Source organism: Struthio camelus, chromosome 5, assembly GCF_040807025.1.
Source record: "Struthio camelus isolate bStrCam1 chromosome 5, bStrCam1.hap1, whole genome shotgun sequence".
Taxonomy (NCBI): domain Eukaryota; kingdom Metazoa; phylum Chordata; class Aves; order Struthioniformes; family Struthionidae; genus Struthio; species Struthio camelus.
The window spans coordinates 19,348,315-19,374,792 of record NC_090946.1 but is presented as its reverse complement, the minus strand read 5'-3'; the positions used below and the strand labels follow the sequence as shown (position 1 = coordinate 19,374,792).

Genomic DNA, 26,478 nt, shown 5'->3' with positions numbered 1-26,478 from the left:
TGGGTTCCTATCAGTAACCTTATCACGCTGGCAGCCTTCTGATGTATCCTTTTTGACTATGTTTTGTTAGACTCCGGGCCAAGCTTCAGCTTTTTGCCGATCGGCTGAAGGGCTGTGCGAATTCGGTGGGTGTTTTGGCAGCTTGATTCCCGTTCGCGTGATATAGTATCGGTGTAAGATTAACCTACTAAAGGCGAAAGAGAAACATTCGTGTCCTTAATAAGCGGGGACACGTGCAGCTATCCTCGAGAAGAACACCACCACCCCGTGTGCCTGCTTCATGCTGTCTGATCTGCTAGTGAACCGCCCAAGGTGCCGTTGTCCCCCCGGGGGGCAACGTGATAGCGGCTCTGCCCGTGTTCCCCAGTGGGCTCCTGCCGCAGGGGCGGCCCGAGGGATCCGCTGGCCCAGGCGATCGGCGAAGGCCAGGGTAAAAGCAGACTCGCCGCTTATCTTAACGAGGCGCAGGGGAGAGGCACAGGGCGGCGAAACGTGCAGTTTTGGGCTGTTGAGTGGAGACCTTGGACGTGAGCTCGGTCCTGCTGCATCCCGGCCCGGCGCTGGGAGCGCGAAAGCGGCGTCCTGTTGGCTCTTCTCCAGGGCTTAGCTGTCTGCAGCTCTGTATTTCTCAGCAAAAATATAAGATTACCCTAAAAGGTACTTCAGTTTCTAGGCTAACGTAGTTTTTCAGACAATGATTTCATATGCTTTTGCTCTTTTCCACCTTCGGTGCTGCAGAGAGGGTTTGGCTTTTGTCACCTGCGTTGCTCGAGGCCAGGTGAAAGAGTGCACGCCCCACAGCAACGTTGCACCGCTTCCCCTTTCCTTGGATTATAAAGTCAGGGATTTCTCTCCACGTCCCACTCGGGAGAGGAGGGGGGGCTCTGCCGTGCGGTGTGGGGACCTGGTGGTTGCCGTGGGCTGCCTTGGCAGAAAGAAAAGAGCGATTGATTTCTTGTCCTCCTTAAGAACAGTTCTAGTCCCCTACTTTCTGTTTTCTGTTTCACGTTACTTTCGGCATCGGGAAGCAATCATTTTTGACGTAGCAGCGGGATGTGGCTGAGGCTTTTTGACATTTTGTCAAGCATTGCGCAGTTTGCTCGGGGAATCGCTGCTGGCTGATCTGCAAAATCCCTGGAAGTAGGATGTGAAGTTGCTCCTGGGATTAATACTGGGCCTCTGGGGTTCGTTCTGGTAAGCTCCTGGCCTGGATGCAAGTAGACGAGATTTGCATTTTGTAAGATGGATCTTTCTGCTTTTTTCCTGCTACTTTGGCCCGAAAAGAAACTCGCACAATGCTGCGAGCCTGGCCGTTGCTGGTACAGCGTTTAATTTTTTTTTTTTCCCCCCCTTAATTTACTAAGGGATTTGCAGATCATTTCATGACCTTTTCTTTCAAATGTAGGTCAAAGACAGTTCACGTCTGAGCAACATCAGGATTTTTTTCTCATTCTGATGAAGTAGTAAATCCTGAGGTGGATTATGAAGGCTTTCTGTGAGCACTGGACGCACTTTTGCAGTTGCAGCGTCAGTGGGCAAAGCAGGGACCAAAACAGCACTGCTGTCGTGTCCGGCTGGAGCAGCACGCTAGCCATGAAACACGCGATCTGCGTGGTTTTGAGCCTGGTTTGAAACAGAGCTGCTTCTCCCCGTTTTAACATCTGCTAACTTGGCCCGGCCTCTTGGTCTTGCTCTGTCTTAGCAACATCTCTCGTCATGAAGAGGAGATGTAATACAACAGGAATGAATACAAACGGCTTAGCTTTGGGGGTGTTTTGGCCTGTCTTAATTCAGGCTTGGTGGATGCAAATGAGGCCCTATAGGTCTCTGATACCCACGGGCTGTTGCCCGTTGTGCTGTTACCGCCGGAAGGTCTGTCCGGTCTTGGACACGTTGGAGCACCCTGCTCTCGCCGATGTGTCGCTGTACGGCAGCAGGCTCTGGGAGGGCTTTCTGCACAGGTGTTCGCGTCCTGGCTTGTGAAAGCCTCCACGTAGGAGCAGAAGGCTTGCTTTCCCAAGAGGGCGAGGTGTGCTGGGAGGACCCTGCAGTTGGCCTGCAGTATCTGAGAAGCGTGGTGGGGTCTTCTGCCCTTATGCGTCCTGAGAAGATGCATGGCCAAGCACGTGTCGCAGCAGCTTCCCATGCTGCCTGTCTCTCATCTTCTGTCTGCTCGGAGTAAGTGTCCCTTGATGTATCTCTTACTATGAGCTCGCCCAGTGTGTCTAGTGTAATGTGGCCTTGGCCTCTGCTGGGCTGTGGTATAAATAAAAGCAATCGGTTGTGCCACAAGGTAGCGAATAGTCACTAAATTAGCTATGAGTTGAGGGTGCGACTGGTGCTGTTTTTCTTTCTTTTTCCTGAGCAGATGCATCCTCATGAGGAAATAAAAGTAGGTAGGGAGTGGAGGAGAAACCCTGAGTGACAACGGCCTGTGTGACTCAGAAGCAATTTAGCCACAATAATCCCCGTAGTGCTCAAGAGGCCTTTTCCCAGAAATGCACAATGTGGTGTTCTCTGCTATAAAGCTGTCGTCAACTGACTGACTTCGTTGTGTTAATATAAGCCTGGCCGTTGTGACGAGATGCACGGCTAGCAGAGGGCCGTCCTCGTGCTGGCTGCTAATGATGGGTAACGTTCTCTCAGTTGTTGTACGACAACATAATACAGATCTTTCCTGCTTAATGTTGTATTCCCCGTGGCCTGAACGCTTACGTTGTGTTAAAAATGATGCTTCTAATATCAGTGCGAGTACTGCAAGCCAGTGTTTCATTAATTTATGAAAATACTGAGTGACCATGTACCAAGAGCGTCCCTCGGACACCTGTTTGTAGATGCATTGCGTTTTTACCACGAAGTAGTGCTGTAAAAACTAATCGCTTTGAACAGACTGGCCTTCTAGGCAAGCTCTGAGTTTGGGATTGTCCCTTCCTTCCATGGTACGGATGCGAACAGGAATGAAATCCTGCCGTTTGCTCTAAGAAATGAAATTTCGCTGTTGGCAAGGGGATTGCTTTCTATAGGGATTTCTTTGTGGGAGCTGACGTTTGCAGGAACGGATTTTCCCAGCTTTTACCACAGCGCCACCGTGCATTTATTAGGTGGCACGTAAACGCACGTGGCTGCTTACCTGCTGTCCTCCTGGCTTCGGTAGTTTAATCCATGTTGTTTCACATCCCAGCCCCCTTGAAGTAAAGTCTTTTCCCGTTGACTTCATTGCAGCCAAGTGCTTTCATCCTGTGTCTCTTGAAGAGAAATCACATTAACCGTACGTTGCTAGCGGAAAACATACAAAAGCAATTATATGCGTTGTTATTTAGTCAAATGCAAATTCTTTCCTCATGTAAAAAGGAGAAACTTCACTGGGGTGAATGGAAGTGAACCGAAAATTGGTTTTTCAAGTACTGGCCCTGCAACGCAGAAGGGATGTTCATTGTGCTACTATTAATATGATTCCTGAGTTTTCTTTTGGAGTTGTGGTAATGGATTTGGAAAGAAAATTTAAATAATTTTCGTGCTAACATCTGTTTTCTACTCACTGAGTAGATGCAAAGCAGGAGAGACCCAATTATTTAATAACTAGATCTGCTTTTGACGGGTGGAGTTGCATAGAGGTAAGATAATAGCTCTGAAAAAGTAAGAGTTTATTTTCTAAGCTGGATTTAATTTGCCATAATTACATTAAGTACTAAATTGAAAGAGACTCCTCTAGTGAAGATGAAGATGACAAATAATTGTGCTGCGTTACTGTGGCCGGGACTGGGAAAGGAAGAAGAGCGTTAAGTTTTGCTCCGGCTGGAAGGGAAACCTGCGCCACGTGGACCTTAATCATTTAGCTTCTCCCGGGTTTTGCTAGAAGAGCTCGCTGCTGTTGGCGCCTCGGGGATGCGGCAGCGTTTCGAAAGAAACCACCATCGAAGGTGACTGTGGAAATAGGGCTACGAGCTGGATGGCACCTTGGAGCCGAGCCTGCAGCCGGGTGCGGCGTGGACAGCGCGGCGGCAGGAGCCGTCTCTGGAGGCGCTGGGCCGCGGCGCCGCTCCGCGGGGGCCTGCTTCGCCCGTGAAGCTGTGATTTGCTGCCGGTTCCTGCTTGCAGCAAGCTGCAACAGCTCTGGCTGCCGGCCCGGCCCAGCTGGTTGGGCGAGTGCGCGCTTGCTGCCGCGCTGGCCACCGAGTTATTCGGTCTCTCGAACGTTCCCATCCCCTGGCGAAAAAGCATGGAGCGATACGAGTGCTTTTGCTCGATTCACGAGGGTCTGCGTTAGCCCTGGCTGGACCTGAGAGAGCTCAATGTTTTGCTGTGCGCCCAAAGTTTGCGTCTTTGTCCCAAATCTTTGGGCTGCAGTGCAGGGGGCTTGCACTGAGGAGCTGGGTTTTGGGTTGCGATACCTCCGGTGTGGGCTTCCAGCCAGGTCAGGAATGTTCCCAAGAAGTATTTTGCTCTTCTCCCGCCCTCCCTCCTTCCCTTCCCCAGTAACTTGGTGCTCCTGGACGCAGGCAGGTCGAGGCAACGCGAGTAAGGTAATGATGTGGTTAAGGCGCTGGGCTTTGGATTCGGGAGATCAGCGTTAGCTCCAGCCTTGGCTGCAGGTTTCATACACGGCTTTGGGGAGGTGGCGTGCAGCCCTCTGCCTCCGTCAGCACCGGAAGAATAATGAATAGAAAGTAAGTTGTTTTTATTGTTATGCCTGTTTACTCGGTGGGTAAAGCTAGTGAGAAATCTTCAAGCCTGTCCTTTTTTTTCCCCCCACTGCCACGCTGTCATGATCTTTGTTTTCATTTAACACCAGGTAAAAATTAAATGGTGAGTTAAATAGTGTAGCTCTTCGTAATGTTTCTTACAGGAGCGGAGCTGCACACGTAGATGGTGCCTGCAGGAAGCCTTGAATTATGTTGTAGTGTTTTTAACGGGCCAACGTACCATGCTGCGTAAGCCACTGGCTGCGCGGGTCTCGCAGGCGAGACGTAGATGAGACTCCAGCATCGTGAGTATCCGCGCTGCGTAGCTGGAGTACCAGAATATGAAACAGTGCATGAAATAATAAAAAGGTTTATTTTACCGAAGTCAGTAAAGCAATTTTTCTTTAGGCTGACTTGGAAACGGGCCTTGGAAGAATTAAGTGGAGAATAATCGTAGTGTTTTTGGGGGCTGGAGACGTTCAAGGAGCAGCACAAGCTGCCCGTTGCGGGCTGCCTTGCTGATCTGGCTTTTTCTAGCTTCGTTTTCCAGCTTTCTGGCGTCTTCTCCCTGTGTCTGTAATTACAGTCTATGATTAGGTGGTCCTGTAAGTGTCTTTAAGTGAGCACCTTAAATCTCTCATTGCAGTTGATTTAAGACCTGGAGACAGTCTTGCGGTTTTTTTCGCTGGGTTCTCTCCAGTGTTTCGTGACGCTGCATCCAGGTAAAGATAAAGCTGGCGTGCGCTAGGCCAGCAGTGCTCTTGCAGCTGCTACATGCAGAAGTTGATCTGCAGTCGTCTTGCTTGGTCCTGTCCCCCCGCTGCCCCCTAATTTATGCTTCCAGGAGTTGAGCAATCCCGTTCTACCCACGGTATTGCACCTGGAGCTCGGACTGCATTGCCTAGCTGTAATTCTTTATAAATCGGAGGTGTTTTGGAAAACTGAGGTGCACGTGTGGGCAGAGAGCAGGGGCCGTTTTGGTCTGGTGCATGGCAGCTCAAGGGTTTTTTTTCCATTGATTGTCCTTCCAGCACTTCAGTAACCTGCTGACCTTTTGTTGGCAATAAAAGGTCAAGAAAGAGGTTACTTCCTCCAAATCACGGCGTTTGCTTTGCCCTTATTATTAAAAGGAGCATGCTTTCCTTGCAATGCAATTTCAGCCATCCACAGCTTTGTAAAAGATGCACTACCAGCTGGTGCAAATATATGAAAATGAGAGAGCAGTTTTCCTAAGTGTTGTGTATAATGCTGGCCTCTCTTCTAGCAGTCTGTCCTTTCCTGAAGCAGGATATAGGGAAGATGCAGGAAAAATCCCTGTGCTCTTTAACAGTGAATGCATTAGTGAAAAGAGAAATGAGCAGAAGTTGGTGCTTGGAAAATCAGATACTAAGTTAATTTAAAAGATTGCCAGAATCAGCTCTGCTGTCTAGTTCACAAGGTCTTTCATATTCCTAATTTTGAGCGATATTTTTTTTCATGTTGCCTTTTCAGAATCCTCTGCTAGGTCTCAAGTACAGAAATGCAAAGTCGATTGAGGGGCGAGGTCTCCAAACTTCTGTATTAATGTGGTCTTTGAAATGCTTGAGCAGTGCTGTTCTTCCCTGCAGCCCTAAATGGCCCTTACTGCCACAGAAATTGTGTCGCTGGGGCTGGCGGTAGGGCTTCCCTGTGGCGTGAGCGGGGCGCTGCGACGCGGGCCGCTTTCTCCTGGAACAGGGCATTTGCTGCCGCCCCTCCTTAAAGCGTCGCTGTAGATGCTTAAGGGCATGTGCCTGGAAAGCAGAGTTATAGCAATTGCGCGGCTATAGCGGGCGGAGGAATTAAGTACAGTCGTTCTCATCACCACGCCAACTTCAAAATGCATTTTAACGCAAATACCTTCCAAAAAAAAAAAGGATGGGGAGAATGGACTGCATGGGGGGAGGGGAGATGTGCAGTCCCTGGTTAAGTGAGTCAATTTTTTTTAGCCTTTTACAGCATTGTTACATGGAAGTCCAGTGGGCAGCGTCCTCTCGTTGAGCGACCCAAGACTTCAGTATCGCTAGTTCAGTATCGCTGTTGGTGTCGGGAACGAGCCAGATCTGCTTGGAACGGACTTCCCTCAGAAAGTGCCAGTTTGCCATTGGAACCGCGCTATGCAGAGCGCGCTCGGGCGGCTCGGTGGGTTTTGCCGGTCAGCACGGCACCGTACGTTGCAGAGCGCTGGTACGTGCTTTGCTTCCGGCTGCCCCCGGGGGTACGGGGCTCGTGTTCACGGCTGCTTTCCTAGCCCTTTATGTCTAAATGTTTTAAAATCTTATCATGCTTGCGCAGAACGACACAATGTTTTTAGATCTGTGCTTTGTCGCAAAAAACCATGCTGTTGCTCCTCTTCGCTCGAATGCACGCAGGGCACCGAAACTAGAAAACCCCTAAGAGGTTACATGTAGCCTTAATACAGAAGCTAACCTTTAACGTGTTTTATAAGGATGACTTATGTTTGGAGGTCTAGATCATCGTTTTCCCCGTAAGAAGGGATGGCTGGAGCAAAGGGCTGGCTTTCGGGAGGGTTCGAGTTGAGCGAAGGGAGCTGCTCAGCAGGACGCCCCGGGGCGGGCGCCTTGTGCAGAGCTGGCGCCTGCCTGCACGCCACGGGGATATCTTCCTTACGAGCCTGTTTGCTGTTGCATTTCTCGTTCATCGGCTAGCAGTGTTATCTCATCGTGGGAGTGTCTGTGGCTCGTCTCCTCCCTGGCCTAAAATTGGACTTAATGAACAGCTTCTGGAAAGGGTGAAAAAAGTATTTTATGGCCCGCCGCTGTTCTTGTGCAGTCAACTTGCTTGGCCTTCTCTTGATCTTTTCACTGGTTCTTCACAGGCTGGATTGTTAACAAAAAAAAAGTTTAAAAAAAAAAAAAAAGTTTTATCAGACTGTGTGTTTTGTAAATGTACCTTAGTATCTCCTACTTATCCTATTTAAAACAAAACAAACAAACAAAAAAATCCAGACAGCTATGGAAATATCCGAGACTATCTGGATGGTCATGGGAAAGGAAGGCAGGGTAATGCCAAGGCAACTGAAATACTTCTTATTCAGATATTTTTAGGTAATGGTCATCTTTCTTTATGCAAGTGGATGCCTTTTTGTGCCAAAACTAGAAGCTGCTACTGTAGATGTCTTTCCTGGAGGGAAAAAATAGTAATTAACATTGAATACATTCTAGGGACTGTTGGATAAGGTGTTAAGGAAACATAAGGAATGCTTCAGCACTTCTCCTTAGGAGTTTAAAAAAAAAAAAAATCCAGACTAAAAATTAATTTAAGGTTCTGCTAGCATTGCAGCAGTTGAGCCTTCATTTTATTTCCAAAGCTGTCTTCCTTCCTGCTGTTTCAGACATCCCGGCGAGGTAGGCATATGTTCCTTTCCTTAGTTTGGTGCAGTCCTTCCCAGGAGAGATGGTCTAAATATATTCAAATAAAATGATAAAGTGTTTCCAGATAAAGTGTTTCCAATCTCTCCCTAGCTACAAATGGATTTTTTTATCCATTTAGGCCCGCTCCAAATCCAACTGAAATCAAGCTGGCAGGCTTAAGCTTAGCTTTGGGTGCAGGTGTTTCTCCGAGTGGGTGTGATCGTGGTAGTTTGTTGCCTGGAGCTGGATGCCAGCCCTGGCTGGTGGCAGCTCTTGGTGGTCCTGGTACCAATTCAGCGTTTGGGTTCGGGAGTCAGAAAGTGAGCTCCCTGGCACGAGAAACTCGTCAGGAGTGGGTTGGAGCAATGGCATTGCTGTACCAGCGCTCAGGGTCATCCTGGAGCGTCAGTGCACAAGTTTTGTGGTGGTGCTCTCTTCCTGTGTGGTGGCTTTTCTGTTTTTCTGCTTTAAATCTGGTGCTTTGGAAAGCTACAAGTTGAACAGGGAAGAAGATATGTTTGCAGGATCTCCTTGGTTAATCCCCCTGGCCTCCTCAGGGGGACACCTGGAGAACTGTGCTGTCTTATTTTTGCTGGTGGTTTTCCACTGCCCTTACACCCACAACACTGACAAGCGTGTGGTCATGCTGCAAATGCATCTATGATATCTCTTGCTAAAATTAGTTTAATCTTATATTTATGCAACCTGCATGTCTTTCCTCCTTCCCTGTCCTTTTAAATGTGTGCTTTGCTGTCTGGCAGGAATAATTGCCTCCACGCTAGGACGAGCTCTGGGCACGGACATGTCCTTTAGATGTTTCTGAATTGTCTACGATACAAGACAGCTGATCTACAAGGAGCAGCGATACGCGTTCATGATAAAAGCAATAGCAGCAGATGCATCAACCCCCTCCCTCCCCGTTCCTTCCAGTGTCAGTGAATGCAGCCCCGAGACTGCAATAGCTGATGTTTTCCTGTCTTGATGCTATCGCGAGGGGAAATCGGTGTGCCTGCCCACTGCCCAGAGACGCGCTGCAGCAAAGCGAATAGCAGTGCATGGCAAATGAGGGAGCACCAAGGTCTCTGATGGATGAGCCTCCCCGAGCATATTTGTGAGAGAGGCTCGTAATACACTGCAGTGGAAATTGCTCGTTCCCTGCATAAAATTCGCAATCAGATCTCCCAGCAGCGACTCAAACAGCTGATGTAGGAGAAAAAAATCCCCAGAGAGCAATCAGGTTGGTACCTAAATGGTTACGGCCTCGGTCAGGCGGTATCGGCATCATCAGTGGACGATGCCAGGGAGCACTTCAGAGGCGTGCTCAAAATTAAGTAGGCACTTTACACTAGGAGTATTTAACTTTTTTTTTTCCTCCTTCCCCCTCCATCATCTGCTTTCTTTAAATGATGAGGGCTGGAATTGGAGGGGGGAGTCTCCCTGAGCCACCTCAGTGCCCTGAAAGGGGTGGGTGTTGGGTTCCCATCTGTCCTGGGCAACGATTTGACTTTGCCCCTAGAAGAGTGCCAAACTGCCTGATTTGGGAGCTTCTACCTGTTCGTGTTTTGGTTTTTTTTCCTTCCGAATTATAGTGATGCAGAGACCGATTCAAGGCTGGAGAGGCAGCTCACGTAGAACTAGATGTCTAAAATGAAAGCGCCAGCATGTAAATGTAGTAAAAATGACTGGGGCAACAATTCCCCAAAAGTATTTTGCTTATCTCTTTGTTAGGGATAGCCTTAAATATCCAAGGCAACGTTGCCAATCTTAAAGATCCTGAAGTTGTAAGAGAAATTGTTTAAAACCTTAAACTTTTTTGGAGGGGGGAGGAGGGAAGGGGGGAGCTTTTACTGTTAAATTTTCAAAATGTTAGTTTACGTTCGGCTCCTATTTCCAAGCTTTTCTCTCTAACCACAAGGTTTTTTTGGGTTTTACTCACCAACAGTTTTCAAAGCAACCTCCCAAGGGTTTAAAAGGAAAAAAGCTATTGCAAGATTTATTATCGAACTGAAAGCAATAGCAATGCTGGTTAAAACACAATTATACCAGAGCCAGTGTCTCTGGTATACTTCTTTTATGCTACCAAAACCTTTTGATTTTATGAATAGTAGCCTTAGTGCTGGAGGAGCCGTTTGCTCAGCCTGAGAACAAGATATATTGAGCTTAACACCAAGATTAGTGCTACCTGGGCCTCTCCAGTGGCACATAAACCCTGTAGGTACCTGCAGTGCCCGTACTTGCGCCTGGCACTCGGACCGGCTCGCTTCCCGGTGTGTCGCGGTACAGCGCCGTGCTGTAACTGGCAGCCTGCGTTCGGGATAACGTGCTCCGCAATTGAAGTAGCGGCGATGAAAGTCGCTGTTACACGTTACGTACTTGCTGTTGTATGTTATGGACTCATTGGAGGAAGATGAAAAATAGGTGGGGCCACGCGGGCTGCGCAGAAAAGGAGCGGTGGTGGCCTTTACTGTGGGCCAGTTGTTGGGTGATGGCTAAGCCCCACGAGCGCGGAGAAGCCCTCAGATGCTGGGCCGAGGTCAGGGATCGAGCTCTGCTCGGAGAAAGGGAAGTTACAGTCTCGCAGATTAAAGCTCCCTGGGAGAAATCACCTTTATTGCATAGGTTTCCTCTGCCCCCCGTACATGCACATGCGTAAGTATTGCTGGGGAACCAGGCAGCGGGTGCATGTGCAGCTCACTTTGTAAGAGAGAGGCTATTGCAAAAATACATTAGCCGTTGCTGTCTGTGGTGACAGCAGAGCTGTTCTGATTTATACCGCCGGGAAGTCTTGCTCTGCGTGCTGCTCTGTTTTTATTGGGTGGAAAACGGTTAGGTTCAGAAAGGTGACCAGCTTTATTTTGTCCGTGTTTCCTCATTTTACAAATAGGATTGAGTTGGTGCTTGTAACGTTGGAGGCTGAGCTGCGTTTGCAACGCCATCCCTTCCTTGGGAGCTAGCAGTTTGGGGTATCTGGCTCATCCATGTGAACCGCTGTGCCGTGCAGAACAAGGTCACTTTCCTCTCTCTCTGCCTCCTGCCTGTCTAGCCAGACACCATTTCATAGGCATTTTGTTCAATATCTGCGAAATCGTTTTCGGTTCACTTCAGATTTGGGTTAAATGTTTATCCCCCTCCGTTACTGGCACATACCACAGAGGCGATACAGGAACTGACAGCTCATTTCAGAGCAGCCGGGCGGCACGGTAGGTTGCGTTTTGTCGGACGCGTGATCTGCGCTGCTCACCCAGGAGACGCCCGTGCGTCTCAGTGCCTCGGCCTTGCTGATGTGTGCTCACACACGATTTAGTAGGTACTACTGTGTATTTCAATATCCGATGTGAGGTATAAATATTATGTACTTTGTAGCTTTTGTTCTTTAGTACAGTCACTTCACATAAATGGCACTGCTTTCATGCAAAGAATTACCGGCCGTGTAGAGATTGGTATGTGTTTACTTCTTTGTAGGTATGAGAGGGTGAGGTCTTGCGTTTACATCTCATTGACTTCATTATCGCCTTGCACCAGCGCGCTCGGAGGAGTGAGACCGAAGTATGGAAAACGCAGTGGTATAGCTTGCCCTCGCCTCTCCTGGAAAACCTGTATGCAGGAGGGGATCGATGGCCTTAAAGATAGTTATCCCTGCGTGTTAAGGGCTTGCTCATTGTAAGGATCAAGTTGGATGGGTTGGTGCCTCAAATAAAGGGTTGCTGGAGCTCGGCGCAGGAGGATTTCTCAAGTGGAAATACCCCAGTGCTTACACATAATTGAAACCAGGCTTTTTGAGAGCGTTTCGCTGGCGCAGAGGTCTGCCGGTGCTGGGAAGCCGCGAGTACGGACGCAGCCTGTGACTGCAGAAGTGCAGAACGAGCCCGGGGGGCACAGCAGAAGTGCAGAGAGGTTATGTTTCGGGGCGGGGGGGGGGGGGGGGGTGTCTCGCAACACCCATCATCTTTACTGAGTGCCCCAGTGTGGGCCAGACAGAAGGACAGCGCAAACTGGTAAAGCTGGTCCTCGAACAGATTGGGCTTTATGCATTGCAAAACCAGACAGTAAATGTCAAATTCCTTATAAATACCAGGCAGCGCGTGGCTGCCTTGAGCTAGCGTTGCCGGTGCGGCCCGCGGGATGGGGGAGCCGAGTCGCTCCAAAATGTCAGGCCTTTGTCACCCAAAATAGGCTTTTGTCTCCTTTAGCCACACATGATATGCAGATTATTTTTTTTCTTTTCTCCTCTTCCCCCGCCTGTGTGTGGTGCAGTATAAGGAGGGAAGAGCCTGGGCAGTGCGGGCCGGCACTGGCGTGGCTCTGCGATACTCTGCCTGCTGCGGTGCCGGGAGCAGAGAGCCGGTGCCAAGGGATTTGGGGCTCTGCCTTAGCCTTTTGGTTCAGATAAGGACTCCGCTTTGAGGTGCAGTCTCCGCTTACGTGCTCTGTTTCGCGTTGTGGAGCTGTCTTGGCGTGTGCGAGCTGGATAACTTCTAGGTGAAACTACGTCGTGGTCCAGCTGCTGACGAGAAGCAGAAGACTGGTAGTCTGGAGTAAAACCTGTCCGGTAGCTTGATTTCCTAATCTGGGCTCATCTGCGGTCTCAGTAGTTTCAGTTCACGAGTTTGGATCTTGGTGTTTGCGAAAGGGCCAGCCCGTCGGTGACCCGCGAGGGGGCAGCCACCGCTGAAGGCAGGGGCAGGGGGGCTGCGTGGGAGCCTGGAGGAGGCGAGACGGCTCGTCCAGCACGGGCAGAGGAGGGTGGTGCACTACGCGGCGTCCCGTTGTGCTGAAGCTTCGTCCCGGCGGAGTGGGATATTTATTTAAAGCGATCAGCGGTGTCGAGTCCTGAGCAACGAATGTCCAGAGCTCAGTTTCACTCTCATGGTTCTTCTGTCCTTCAGGGCAAACTGGAAGGCTTTTACCTTCTCAAGGCTAAAGTTCAATATTTGTGTGGGGGTTTTTTGGAGGGGGGGGGGAATGTTTTGCTTTTTCCAATAGCTAACACTTAAACTTATAGGAGACAGCATGCTCATGTTGTGTAAGTGTAATTATTATTGACGAATGTTGCAGAGGAGACATGGGATGCTGAGAACCATCTTGGCAGCAAACTGCATGAAGAACAGACTTCCATTTGTAAATTTAATCTCTAAATAAGATTTGCTGTTGTTGTGCCCTTTTAAATTTGAATCTTTCCTGCGTCGGTTCACGTCAGTTAAGAAAGGGTGAATGGATGAAGCGTTGGTTTCGGTCTTGCCTTTCTTCTGCTTTCCTGGGTTAGCTCTGGTTGTTTCCATGTGCACAAGTTGCTTCACTGGAAGGAAGGATACAAGCCCAAGCAACCTCCTTCCCCCCTCCCCTCCCTTTTTTTTTTGGTATGAATATAAATGCTGCTTTCCCCTTTCCCAGCAAGCAGGGAAGGGGCACCGTGCCACTCTGCCTCCGGGTGAGTGGCAGAAGGCAGCGGATGTGTCACTGCTCGCGACCGGGCCCTCCAGCACCAATGTGGCTTTTTTCTGCGTGAGCCTGCAGGGCCCTTCTGGAACGGGGACTCGGGCGACGTTTCTCCAATGCCAGCGTCCCTTCCTGGTGTGCGCAACCAGCAGCTCGTGTTTTTGGGATGAGACACGTAAGGAAAAGAGTATTTCTGGGAAGATAGTAAATAAATGAGATCATCGAACCAAGAGTGGCTTGGGGCAGGGGAGGGAGGAGAGATGCCTGGTGCCTTTGCAAAGCCACATGTGATCCAGATGCAAGGCCAGGCAACTCATGTGGGTCGGTGCACGGGGCAGAGCCAAGGGCAAAAACCCCTGAGCAGCCCAAAAGAGCAAAGAGCATCCAGTGTGTTAGGGTTGTGTTTTGGGGGAAGAGAACCGCAGCCAGCGTGCAGTCGTTACGCCTCGCTGTCAGCACTAATGCCTCTCTATCTAAATTGTGATTTCAGCTTGGAAAGCTGAAGCCAGGCCTATGAGTCCCCGGAAAGGATGCAGGAGCCCCCATCTCACGGGACCTCAAGGATGAGGTACTTTGGGTTGCGGTGAGGTGCGTAGATGGTGGTGGAAAATCTCCTGCCATGTTCGGTCCTGCAACCCTCCCTTCACGTCGCAGCTCTCGGCTGCGGTGCATCACAGCCGGCTCACGTGCCCCACCAACGCGCTGCTGAGAAAGTGCCGATTGGGGCGAAATGTTGTGTGGATAAGTGGTGGCTGTCATCCCCACAAGTGATGTTTTACTGATGGCTTGAGTGTCCTCATCTGCCTAACGCTGGTCGAACCTGTTTTGGATGTCACTTGAGCAGCCGGCAGTGCCGAGCGATAACCTCGGAGCATCCCGTAGCTGGGGCTGCGTGAGCAGGTTTGCAATTAATGAGGTGATGAGGCTTGTTGTCACTGCGGTGATGGATCCCCTCTTCAGCATTGCATGTGCTGTGCAAACAGGGTTGCAAACAACAGGTTGCTGTGAGGAAACACTCTGATCCTTTTAAAAATCTGCTTTTTTTCCCCCTTTTGAATAGTTTTCTTTTTTCCTCCCCTCCCCCTTCATTTTGGCAATTAGCAAGCACAAAGTTGCTTCTGCGGGGCTGGAACAGGCTGGTGTAGTCTGAGCTGTTGCTTGTCGACTCATCCTTGCACAACTCCCGGGAAAACGTACTGCAGGCTTTGCTTCATCTGGCGAAATGCCCCATCCTCAGCCAGGCACAAACTGAGCTAAGGAGCGAAGCTATTTTCTCTAGTCTGGCTCAGCTGAATGCTGTTAACACCATTTTAAATGTGGATCCCAGACTTGGGTGTGTTTTTTTTTTTGGTAGCAAATTGTAGATAGGCCCTAGGAAGTGATTTAGGAAGACTTGGGAAGGTCTGACATCCCTACAACCGCAGCCTGGCAGGAGGGGGAGATAGCGTTACGGGACCGTGCTCTCTTATCTTCCCCTGCGTCTGCAGCTCCATCCAGCCTTAACTCCAGGCGGATCAAAAATACCGATACAGCTGGGAAATTGTGGCGTGAGCACTGTCCTTCCCCATACCACTCCGTCATGTCTGCACCAGCTCTGTGAAACGAGATGCGCTTTGAGGAGCAGACATGCTTTTAGTAGTGACTTAGCTTCTTTCTTTCTTTCTTTTCTTGCTTGGTTCTTCTCAGAAACGGGCAGCAGCCAATGGTTGGATCCTGGGGTTGCTATGGTGAGTTTTAAAATACACCTTTGATGATATTCGATAGGTGCCAGCCAGCATATTAATTCCAAGCTGTCCATATGGTTCTGGACAAAAATACCTTTCTGTTTTTTGCTGCTTTTTGCCTTGTTGAGGAACGCATTGCTGGCTAGCTTGCCGCTACTTTGCTGTATTGAGCTGCCCTGGAAGAAATTTTTGAAGAGCAGGGGTAAAAAGTACGTTAGGAGACCAGGGAGGGGAAGTGCTGTGTGCAGAGAAGCATGAGGCCCTGTCGGCGTGGGCTTGGTGATTTAAATTGCCTGGCCCCTTCTCCCTTGCTTTTTCAGTCTTGCTGTTGCAACATTTGCTCGTACTGAAGTGTGTGGGGGGGCCCTTTATGTGCACAAGCGTTTACCGATGTGACTAAATGGCAGTCAAGCCCTAACTCGGTAGGAATGGCATTTCTGTGACCTCTCACAGAGCAGTGGAGAAATACGTTGCGCTACTCAGTGTTGACTGCTGTAGCCCATGCAGCAGTAAGATGAATTGGGAGAAATCCTGTTGGATTTTCCTTTGGCAGTAGCTGCAAGAAAAGGCTATAATGACAGACGTTGCATTGCATGACCCTTTATCTCCTTGCCCGTTTCTATTTGTACCTCATGGCCAGGTTATTTCCCTGCCAGGGCTTTTCCCACATGGACAAATAGCCGCTGCAGAATGAGTGCCGCAGTAGTTTGCCGTATGGGGTCTGTTTTGTGCTTTTGCCTATGGGGACTGGTTTCTAGGAGAGCATTCCCAGATGAGCGCTTTCGTGGGTGGTACTTGAACGCAGCTGTTGGCTCTTCAGCAGCAATGAGGTGGGAGATAAGTGAGGGCATTTGGCTGAAGATCAGGCTCTTTTGGGGTGAAGCCTTTTAGTAAAGGAGTGACTTTTAGCTTGGTGCTTTATCAGTGTTTGTCCTTAGCAACCATAGAAAGTTCTGCAGTGGTTAAATGCCACCTACCTATGAAAATATTTTGCTGTCCTGTGTGGTTTTTTTGGTAGAAATAACCGAGAAGTCAAGCGACAGGGAACGTGGTGCTTGGTTATCTTCTGTGATTTGTGCTCCTGTTTACGTGGCGAGGCAGCCTACGTAACCCGAGAAGACAGTGCGAGCATCTGTGAGCAGGGATCATTGGATCACGTTCTGCCATGGCCCGTGGGGTTGGAGGGCTTAATCAGCTATTAGGAAAAGATATTAGGAAATATGATTTACAAAGAGCCTGTTTAAAGAGTTTGGAGTCTTACGTCAGTTCTAATAGAATATTTAAGAAGTTTGCGATTTCACTCTAATCCTTTTGGGTTTATTTTTCCTTTTTGTTGGCTTATTTTTCTGCCAAGCAATTGCCCGCTGTAACTGTTTGTTATAGGACTTGGCTTATCTAGGCTGCCATTGCTGTCTGGATTGAATATTATTATTTACTTGTACAGTAATACCGAGAGCTTTGGATCTGAGATCAAAGCCCCATTGTACTAGATATTACACACACCTAGTTTATTAAAAAGACAAGTATTTGCTGTCCCAGGAATGTATGGTGTTACCTTATGATAACAAGAAGTGAAGGAACAAGGTAACGGGAAAGCACTCACACACAATACGATAAGCAACAGTCACTTGCGCTCAAGCTATCTTATTTTGAAATGGCAGAGGTTTGTGCCTGCAAAAAAAATTATAACGGGTCAAAAATGTTATTCTTTCCAGCAAAACATCGTTCATCAAAGTGTTTTCATTTTTGTTGCTGCTGCAAAAGGTTGGAGTGTTTTTTCAGCTCAGAATGGGTTTTGCTTCTATTTGCAGGACTGCAGCCAACTCCACCAATCACAAGAGGCTGCTGTGGGCACAAGAGGCTGCTGTAATTGCAAATTGGGAAATCCCAGATAAGAAGCTTGCATGACAAACTTGAGTCAAGTGTATGCCCCTTCTGAGTTAAAACTTGGCCTGAGCCTCTAGAAACGCCTTGCCTGGGTCCGGGTCCCACAAGCTTCCACATCATCTGACCCCAGCGCTTCCACGAAGCCCTTGGCAGGACTCGTATTACTGGGAAAAGTCTTCCTTGCCGTAGTTTGGCCATGATTTTGTTAAAAGAGACGTCACTGACTTTCAAGGGATTAAGTGGGACCCCAGTTTGGTGGTGTCCTTGGATGACTTTGGCTTTTGTGCAGTCAGCTGCGATAGGAGGGTGCCTAAAGCTTGTGGGGTCCATGTGGTTTTTTTTTTCTTTGTGTATTTGGCACTATTTTTTCTTTTCCCACCACTGCCTTGGAAGCGTGTTTTTGTTTTTCAGCTGGCTCCTGCACTTGGCTTGTTGTTGCTGCGGGTGAGCTTCGTTTCGGAGATGTGCCAGGCCGAGCAGACAGATCCAAGCTTAGGTCTCCGCCTTTCAGCAGAACAGGCGGTCTACAGCGGACGGGTTTTTTGGGCAGCTCTTCTGAGTAGCTGACACAGGCAGAGGCGTGTTGGCCGCACACGAGCCGGCACGGCGTCCCTGGGCCTCGCCATGCTGGGTGCTTGGCTCTTCCTCTTTACTTCTTCATTATTTGCCATGGTGACGGCCTCAGTGCCAGCGCTGCCGTGGGGAAGCAGGGAGCAGAGGCCTCTGGCTGGGGCTGCCATGAGGCTGGAGTCACTGTGCTTCTCAGTGCCCCTCAAGGCATTGTCCCACCCCACCCAGGCCTGATGCCTTGCTCAATTTCTGCATTAGTCTCCTCCTGCAGGTCTTGCTCTGTGCCTTTGGTGACAATACTCTATGCTCTTTTCGTCTTCGTTTTCCTAGTGAAATGCTGGCGCGGTTGCCTTTTATTCCAGCCTGGTGGAGAAAGATATGTCCTGAGCAGAAGGTGGGTGGAACCGAGAGCGTTTCTCTGATGCAGACTTGATTAGCGTATACCTTTGCAGGGGCCATAGCCAGAAGTGTTGTGTTACGTAGCCTTCGACAGCTCTCGGTAGCAGAACAGGAGCTGGGGCGTTTTAAGAGTGGGGATCTATTCCTGGTGTGATTGCAGAAGTTGAGGAGCAAGAGGGAAGGGGCTGGAGAAGAACAGGCTGATGAGAAACTTAATGTGGCAAATAACGAGCTGCGCATCTGCCTCTGGAAGGCAGATGTCCCCTTGTAGGTGTCTTGTGATTGCTTTGTTTTATCTTAAAATTGTGCTCACAGTTAAATGCTTAACTTAGTCTTTTATATCCTCAGGTTTAACGTCTGAAGTTTAGGTGAATTCCCAGCTCTCTGCAGTCAACTGGAAGCCCAGTTTGCAAGGAAGCCTGTAAGCTTGCAGATACTTGACTTTGCGTTGCCTCTGCAAGATTTGGAATCACTAATAATAATAAGCAATGTGTACTGTATTGTTAAAACTTTAAAAAGCTCTGTTAGGGATAAGTTCCAGCCACACATACTGATTAGCAGACAAACATTATTCTGTAGCTTTCACATGTAGCATGCCTGCAGTTTTGTATACGTGGCTTTCTTCTTGTGACCGTTCTTGTGTGGCTTTTTGACTGCGCAAGCTTAGCCGGAATATAATGAAATATGCTGTGGAGATTGCCTCACAGGCTGAGGATCTGTGGGAGGAAGATGCTAGTAGCTACCTGAATGATTTCCAGCATTGCATACAACTCTTGGGTGGAATTAAACTGCTATAAAATGAACTGCTGCCTCAGGAGAATAGTAGCTGGGGCTACTGCCTCCTGTGCTTCCATTTCTGATTTTTTGCATCATAATGTTCCTTTTTATGAACTTAACATCAGTTAGCAGGGCAAGGGAAGGAGATGAGGATGCCTGAAGGACTCAGAGGCTCACCACTGAGGTTACTGCTATAGAAATGAGTTGGGAGTGTGGTGGGTTCATCCTTGCCAGCGACTGGTGCTCAACGGTGGATTTGGCCTTCATGTGAAGGGCCTTTAGGATGGGGTACGCTGGGCAAGGCACCGGGGGCCCAGAGCCATCGTCCTCCAAACCATCAGGCGCTTTACTGAAATGTGAAGGTTGTGGGGCCGTTTACTGCTCTCCAAGCCTCTTTGGAGAGTAATTCTGAGTGGGGTACCTGGAATAAGGTCAAATAAATATGGACCTAAATACGTCTTCTCTAGGCAATTAGCTCCATCTCCAGCCAAATGCAGTAGGGACCTGAGAACTATGCTTTTTTCTGTTTTAGGATCAAGTACCCACTATCCTCAGTTTATTTAAAATTAAAGCTATTCTTTAAGACCTCAGCCATTCGTTAAGCAAACAAGCCTGTCCTGATTTTCGTTTCTGTGGCTGGAATTTAATTTTGCACAAGCCCTAGTGTACAGGAAGCTTACAGACACATCTGTGATTGCCCCTTAGAGGACTCGCTGGTACTTAAGCCACGAAACCATTATTGCTAGCAGGGACCCACTAATGCCTGCCTGCTTAAACCTACCGAGGGGTCTTTTAATGGGGTGGCCCGCTTCCAAATGGCAAAGGGGGGCAAAAGCTCATCAGGCAGTGTACATGGTGATAACTTCAGCAAATGCTTTCTGTGTAAGGAGAGTGATGCTTTAAGTGTCTCGGCAAATTGGTAATAATGATCTGCAATTCGCTACCACGCTTCACAGAGGAACAGGTCTTTGATGGAAGAAGCAATTAAGTGCAGCCACCTTCTGGACTGAGCTAATGCAGACTTCTCCCGTGGTCATGTTATTTAAGTATTAGACCTACAAGTCACGTTTAACGAACTTTCTGCTTGCCGATAGCAAGGAGTCTGCAATGAAGTTGGGCAAATGTGATCAGCATCTTTATAAAGAGCCTACTGCAGCTTTCAAATATGCCAAAGCTGCAATTTCCTTGTAGTCAGAATGGGATAAACCAGGAGATAAGCAACAGCTCTGCAGCAGCTGCTGTTCCTATTGGGCTGTTTTTGCTTATTGCCCAGGTAGCAACTGCAGGATGGACGCAACCTGTTCCCTGACGCAACATATGGAAATGCTTCAGGTTAGATGCCTGCCTCCATCTGTGGCTCATGTCCTCAAATATGAGGAAGAGATCTAAATTGAAGGTGAAATGAATATAATTTTATGTAGGAAAAGCTTCAGCATAGGAATCCTTCTGTCTTGCCACAGGAGGCATCATTAGTATGGTCTATATGCTGCAGGATTCAAGGTGTGGGTCATCCATGGACTTACTGCAGTGATATGATGTCTTCCCTACTCTTTTCCTGATGATTCCTATTTGACTTTCATGCCTCCAGTCAGGCTCTGAGCAGTTGTTTTCAAAGAACTGTTTATCATAACCCTTCTGCCTCCTTTTATATGCAAAGTTGAGATTTTTTTTCCCCCCCCCGTATGTATCACTTTTCATTTACTTGCACTCAATTTAAACAATGTTTTGTTGCCTCTTTGCTCAGTCGGGAAGGGTTCTTCTGCAGTTTTCAGGGGCAGCCTGCATCCTCACTCCCTTGAACACCCTTGTGTCCATGCTAGACTTTGCTGCATAACTGCTTGTCCTCTTTTCCAGTTCGCTTTGCAGGGGGTTAGACAGCACAGCTCCCAGCGTAGGCTCCTCACTTCACTGATGGCCTCCTTCCACTGGGAGCTGAACTTTTACTCCTGTCCTGCATTTCCTTTCTTCTAAACAAACAATTATCTATTCAAGGACTTCCCTTCTTGTCCTGTAGCTTTTGCTTTTGAGAGCTTTAGGCAAAGGACTTCGTCATGATGTGTTTTGAGAGCTTGATGGATCGTGGGACCTGGGGTAACCTTCAGCCATGTGGCTGTGACTTACTCCAGGAGGTCTGACAGGCAAGACTGCCCCGGACAGCAGCCACCTTGCCTCTGCTGTGAGGTCCTATTTGTGTGGGCGTCCATTGATGCTACCCTTTATATCTTCACTGTTGCTGGGTACAGCCCTTAGTCCTACAGGCCTGTAGTTCCCCAGATCTTTCCCAAATCTTCTTTGTAAAGGCTTTCATACTTACTATTTCCTGGTAATCCAGTTATTTCAACCATGAGCTCTCTTAAAACTTGAGTGATGTCATCTAGCCCTGCTGATTTGTTACTGTTCATTTTTCCTATTTGTGCCAGAATCCCTTCTGTGATCATTTAAATTTCGGACAGACCCTGAAAAGGTTCCGCTCTGGGGATCTCCACAGTTTCTGTTTGTGTTTCTGTTGCAATGAGATCTACCTAGGTATTAATGGGTATGCTTTTCGTTAGTTACATGAAACAGTCTTTTGGATTAATTCCTACTCTAAAGAACGTCAACAGACTCGCTATGACTTTTTTCCCCCATTTGTCATATTTCATGTTAAAGTCATTTCAGTCCTCTTTAAAATAAGAAAAACACAGCTGATTTACACATGGGATGTTTTTTGTTGCTCTGGCAAGGCGAAGGAATCTTAAAATGAGGAAAACAACATTTATATTTCTTTACGCTGCCAGGTCAGTGGAAAGCCATTGTTGCTGTAAATGAGAATTAGACCCCGTAGTTTTCTTCTGCCTGGCAAGACAAAGACTATTTTAATACAGATACACAGTACTTAATGTTCATAAAAGTCACTTCATTGCTCTAAATCTTAATGGTCACATTTAAAGAGAAACTAAATGCTTCTGTTCCCACATTCAAGTCAGCTCATTTGGGTATGATTCATTCCTCTCTTGTGTCTGCCCAGCTCCAGCCAGTGTGACTATCTATCTTCTGATTTCAAAGGGGCTGAACTTTAGGCAGGGAGGATCACGGTTCACATCGGCGCTCTGAGGACAGCTTGTGGCTTTCCACATCGATTTCTCTGTGCCGTTATAATCTTACCAGCATGCAAATACTTAACCTAGCTCTCTGAATTTCTAGGAGCAGCTGAAGCCATACAGTTTTGCGTGGAACTAAATTCTTTCCCATCTCATCGCATTTAATGCCAAGTCTTCAAAGCGGGACCCAAATCGTGCAATTAGCAGGCAGTAACTGTGGAGATCCCCAGTAAGTAAATGACACTTCAGCACACAAGGTTATTTTTTTCCCCTTGATTCAGTCTTCAACCTACAGCATTTCCTGCATGTCCCAGAAGAATAGTAAATACTGAATTGTTAATTCCAGTCCAAAAGCATGCCCAGCTCTTCCCTGGCACCTGAGCTGTTTTAACAATCACTTCTTTTAATTTGTTGTGCAGTTCTTTTCTAAATGCCTTTATTTTTCATGGCTTTTTGTTACCATGCTGGCTGGAAGCCAATATTTTCTTTTAAATGGAAGCTGAGATGATTCCCTGTATGCATGGCTCTGAGAGCATGGACTTGAGGAAATATACTGAATATCTTGAAGTCGGAAATGAAAGTGCCGATCCTGGCTACAAAGCAGATAGTTTAATGCTGACGTTTTCCTTTATGCATGTATCTATTACCTTAGAACTCCAGTCTCTGAACTTTTCAATAGGAAGAGTGAAATTCAGGATACTTGGATATTTAGGATTGCCTACCTAAAGCTGAGACCTCCTCCTCCATGTTTTAGACACTTGTATAAAAGCTGTTGGGTTTCAGAAGTGCTGAACTCCTGCAGTACCTGCTGGAGCTAGTGAAATCTGTGGCTGCTTTTGTTGAGACAAGCAGATGTGGAGTTAGCCTACATCTGGGCATCATGCCTGAGAATTAGGTGTATGTTGTCATCTTTGCTCCCTGGTCCTCATACCTTCTTGTTTGTGGTCACCTGTGGCTTGGTCTCCCGTCTATTGAAGCCAGTGACAGGACTCCCTTTTTTTTCAGTATTGCATGACCTGTTATATCCTCTAATCTAAGATCCAGCAAGGTTAAAAAGGGAAGACTTCCACTGATTTTTTTTTTAAAAGGCTTTAGGCCAGATCCTTTGACTATTTGTTTTTTTCCTCAATTGCCTGGGGAAAGTTTTATATGTATAAAGGAAATTTCTAGCAGTGTTTCTTGAGTCCCTTTTGCTTTAGAGATCGCTCCATTATTGTAATCGGGCCATCATCAAGCTGGGAAATGTAGTGTTAGCTGAGGGGTTATTGGTTTTGATGTTTACTAGTGTAGCAGAGATTGCTAAAGACTTGTGCTTTTAAAACTTGGCAGGAAGCAACAGGAGGAAAGGTAGATGTTCTCATTTGTGCATGTGAACTGATAGGAAATAAAATCTGATTCAAGTCATGGACTTTCCTGTTCAATGTAGCATTTCTCCTTATAACACAGAATACACTGAATATGAAAGGCCCAGACTATATTTGAAGTACAGCTGAAGCCCATCTTCTCAACACTGATAGGAGAAGACTGAAAATACCCAATATTTGGGACATTGCAGGAACACCTGCTGAAGGTGAGAAAGTTTCAGTGCTAGAAAAGGTGCCTAGTAATAATGATAGCCCAGAGCTCAGGTTATAGACCCTTACAAGCTGAAGGCTAATGTTGGTGGACACTTCTATGCTCTGATTCAAGCAAGCAGTCCTAATCAGCAAACCCCTGATGCACATGCTTAAGTGTAGGTGTGTATGTATAGTCTCTGCTTGTCCGTACCCTGCTGACCCTTTATGTGTACTTAGATACTTCAGTGAGTTGCTAAACTGGAATACTTGAGCAGGCACTTGAACACTTTGCTGAACTGTTGCCCTAGAAGGGTGGCATAAATTGAGTTTGTATAATATTTGAACAAAACACTGCAATGAACACTTCAGAAAAAGATGCTTTTTTGGGATCCTTTTATGCTAACGGTTATGTGCTTGGGTTTTTTTGTTTGTTTATTTCTCAGAGCTAGCAGACGTTCTGTCACATTACTCTCATACTATGTTAATTAAAGTTTTTAGTTCGGAGACATTTTTGGAGACTATTCTTGTTGAAGTCATATAAAAAGCTTTCATCTATCCTTAGATACCTCAAAAAATAACATCTATTTATATTCAGCTGAGAACGTAGTTTCAAACTCCTGGTCTCAAGATTTACTTCCCCATTTTCCTGTCTCCGTTTCATCAGATCTAACTGCAGAGTAATGATTTTTCTCCTCAGACCTGAGCCTTTAAGGTCCTCTATTCTTGGTTCCAGTTTGACAGCGATGTCAGGAATATTGTCTCAAATCCAGACTCCAAATATGTGGCCTCCTTCCTCTGAATGAAGGATATTTTCCTGGGAAATCCAATGTGCAAATTGATTTCTGGGCATGAACCAAAAGGGATTCATAGATGTGAACTTTGGTCAAGGCTTTTCAAATGTCAGTCCTGATTTCAGGTTACCTTAAATCTTTGCTAAGCTACTTGAAGCACTTGAGAAGAGCCTGGCTTGCAGACTTGGCTGCTGAACTCTGAGATTTGTATCTTTTACAGGCTCTCCACCTGGACATCCAGAGTTGCTGGTTGTTTTTAACCCCAATTTTTAACAAAAATGGCCCATTCTTTTTTCCTCCAACTGAGGAGCATGACTGGTGCTCTTAAGTAACTGTGGGCCTTGGATGGGAGCGGAAAGTCAGGGAGAGCGCGCGCCAGGCTGGCCATAACCCTCTCAGCAGGAGCCCGTCTGAGAAGGAACCAAGGAGAGTCACTTTCCCAGGCTAAAGCTAGCTTTTTTGAGTATGTCCCTAAATCTCATTGTCTGAAGTCTTCCACTACTGGCATTTGCTCGCCAGCATACAAGATCGTCCTAGCTGCTTTGGCGTATGATATTTAGGGATGAATGTCCAGCCTCTCTGTCATGAAGACTCAGTAACTGGTGCAAATCATCGTGCTTACGGTTTGCAGCTACAGTTTAGATGGCTCTGAAATGAGCCCTAGAAAATGCCCTTGAAGTGAGGGTATGGGTAAGCATGAATCATTTCTGATCCTTTGAACCCTTCTGCTGAGTTGATTAAAATAGTGATTGATGTGTTCTTTTACACGGTCAGGTCATCTTCCTGAGCATTTTCTGTGCTATATCTTCTGGATGTTGACTGAGCTGGGGAGACTCTTGCTGCTGCGGCTGTGAAAGGTACTGCTCCTTGCTCTCGGCTCCTATCCCTTTCCTGGGGGGACTGGACCCATAGCAGAACTGGCAGAAAAAAAACACGTGCTTTAACTCAATAGCTCTGGTAGAAAATCCAGCGTCTCAGCCTACAAATACTTCTTAAGCTGCCATGAGGAGATTCTTCAGAGCTGGTCGGTCAGTGCCCCTGTTCGAGAGGGCACAGCTCATGTGTTAATGTTAGATTCTCAGATATGCCAACATAAAGCTCGATCAGTTTTTCTCAAGGTAACTTCTTTGGTTTTGGCAAAAAGTGGAGAGAAGGCAGAGAGGTACCTGTTGGTGCGTTCCCTCCCTCAAGTTTGGTCTTGCAGGACGTGTGAACCATTCATACTTTGCTCTAAGCTTGGTGTCCAGACCCGCTACTTCTCTTGGATCTCCAGCAGAGTCAAGGGCAGCCAAACTTGTTCCTCTGGATATCATGAAATCCAGAGATCCATCCATATCACAGCAGAGGGGCTAAATGGGAGCAAACATATCGCAGATCTTCTCCCTGCTGCTGTTTCTGGAGAGGAGGAGAGGCTGCAGGTTTGTGATAGCAGGTGGAAGCAGCTCAAGGGGAAAATGGGGCTAGAAAGGGGCATGTTGGGGTGAGATGAGAGGCTTCAGAGGCCGAAACATCTCATGGCAGCGGTGATCTCAGACTGACTGTCCTGTTCCTGGCTGGGCTGCTACTCACCCTCGTTTACAGCCGTGCTGTATGTCCTTACCAGTTACAGCAGCTGCTGCAGCTTACAGGAGAGAGGACTTATTTGATACGTTTACAGTGTTCACGTGACTTAGCAGCTGAGGAATAGGGAAGAGTCTGGTGCCAGGGACCACCTAAACTTCCACAAAGTACTAACTGCTCCCTGGATCATCCACGACCTCCCCAGGTCATGGTGCTGAGCCCCTTCCTTACATTAACTGCTTGTCTCTGTTACTCCTTCAAACATAGGGGATGCTAGACTTCCCTTCTCCTTCTCCCCAGGTGTGCTTTTCTGATCCTTTATACCATGCAATTTAGCATGGTGTATATAGAAATTTCTCATGATGCTCTTCCCCTCCTCCCGCCTCATTTTTTGAAGGGAAGGACAGGTAGTTTCTGGACTGAGTTCCCACCTAGCTAGTAGCAGAGGAAAGTTTTATTCAGCTCTTCTTGGCTTAGAAAAATGGCATCTCCTACATCAGTTCCAGCTGACTTAAATGGAACAAGAAGCAGCCTCATGCTCTTGTCGCAGATGGGTGTCTTGCTAACTCATTGCTTTCTTACTCCTAACTTGTCAGACCTGAGGTACCTGATGCTTCCCGTTAG

General features: G+C 47.6%; 1 protein-coding gene across 10 annotated transcripts in view; it reads left to right on the top strand.

The window, feature by feature from the left end:
• OSBPL5 (oxysterol binding protein like 5) overlaps positions 1 to 26,478 on the top strand; it is a 134,534-nt gene that overhangs the window by 20,730 nt on the left and 87,326 nt on the right. For 2 of the 10 annotated variants that reach the window (XM_068944845.1, XM_009674446.2), the window contains exon 1: positions 25,074 to 25,151. The exons of 5 other annotated variants lie outside the window; for them this stretch is intronic. Coding sequence is in view for 2 of the 5 variants with exons in the window: in XM_068944838.1 (XP_068800939.1) it covers positions 15,213 to 15,237 (25 nt within the window). In the remaining 3 variants the exon portion in view is untranslated. Of the gene's footprint in view, positions 1 to 15,201; positions 15,238 to 22,159; positions 22,177 to 25,073; positions 25,152 to 26,478 lie in introns of those variants that run through there. 3 more of the 10 variants (XM_009674449.2, XM_068944838.1, XM_009674450.2) reach the window with 3 other exon arrangements.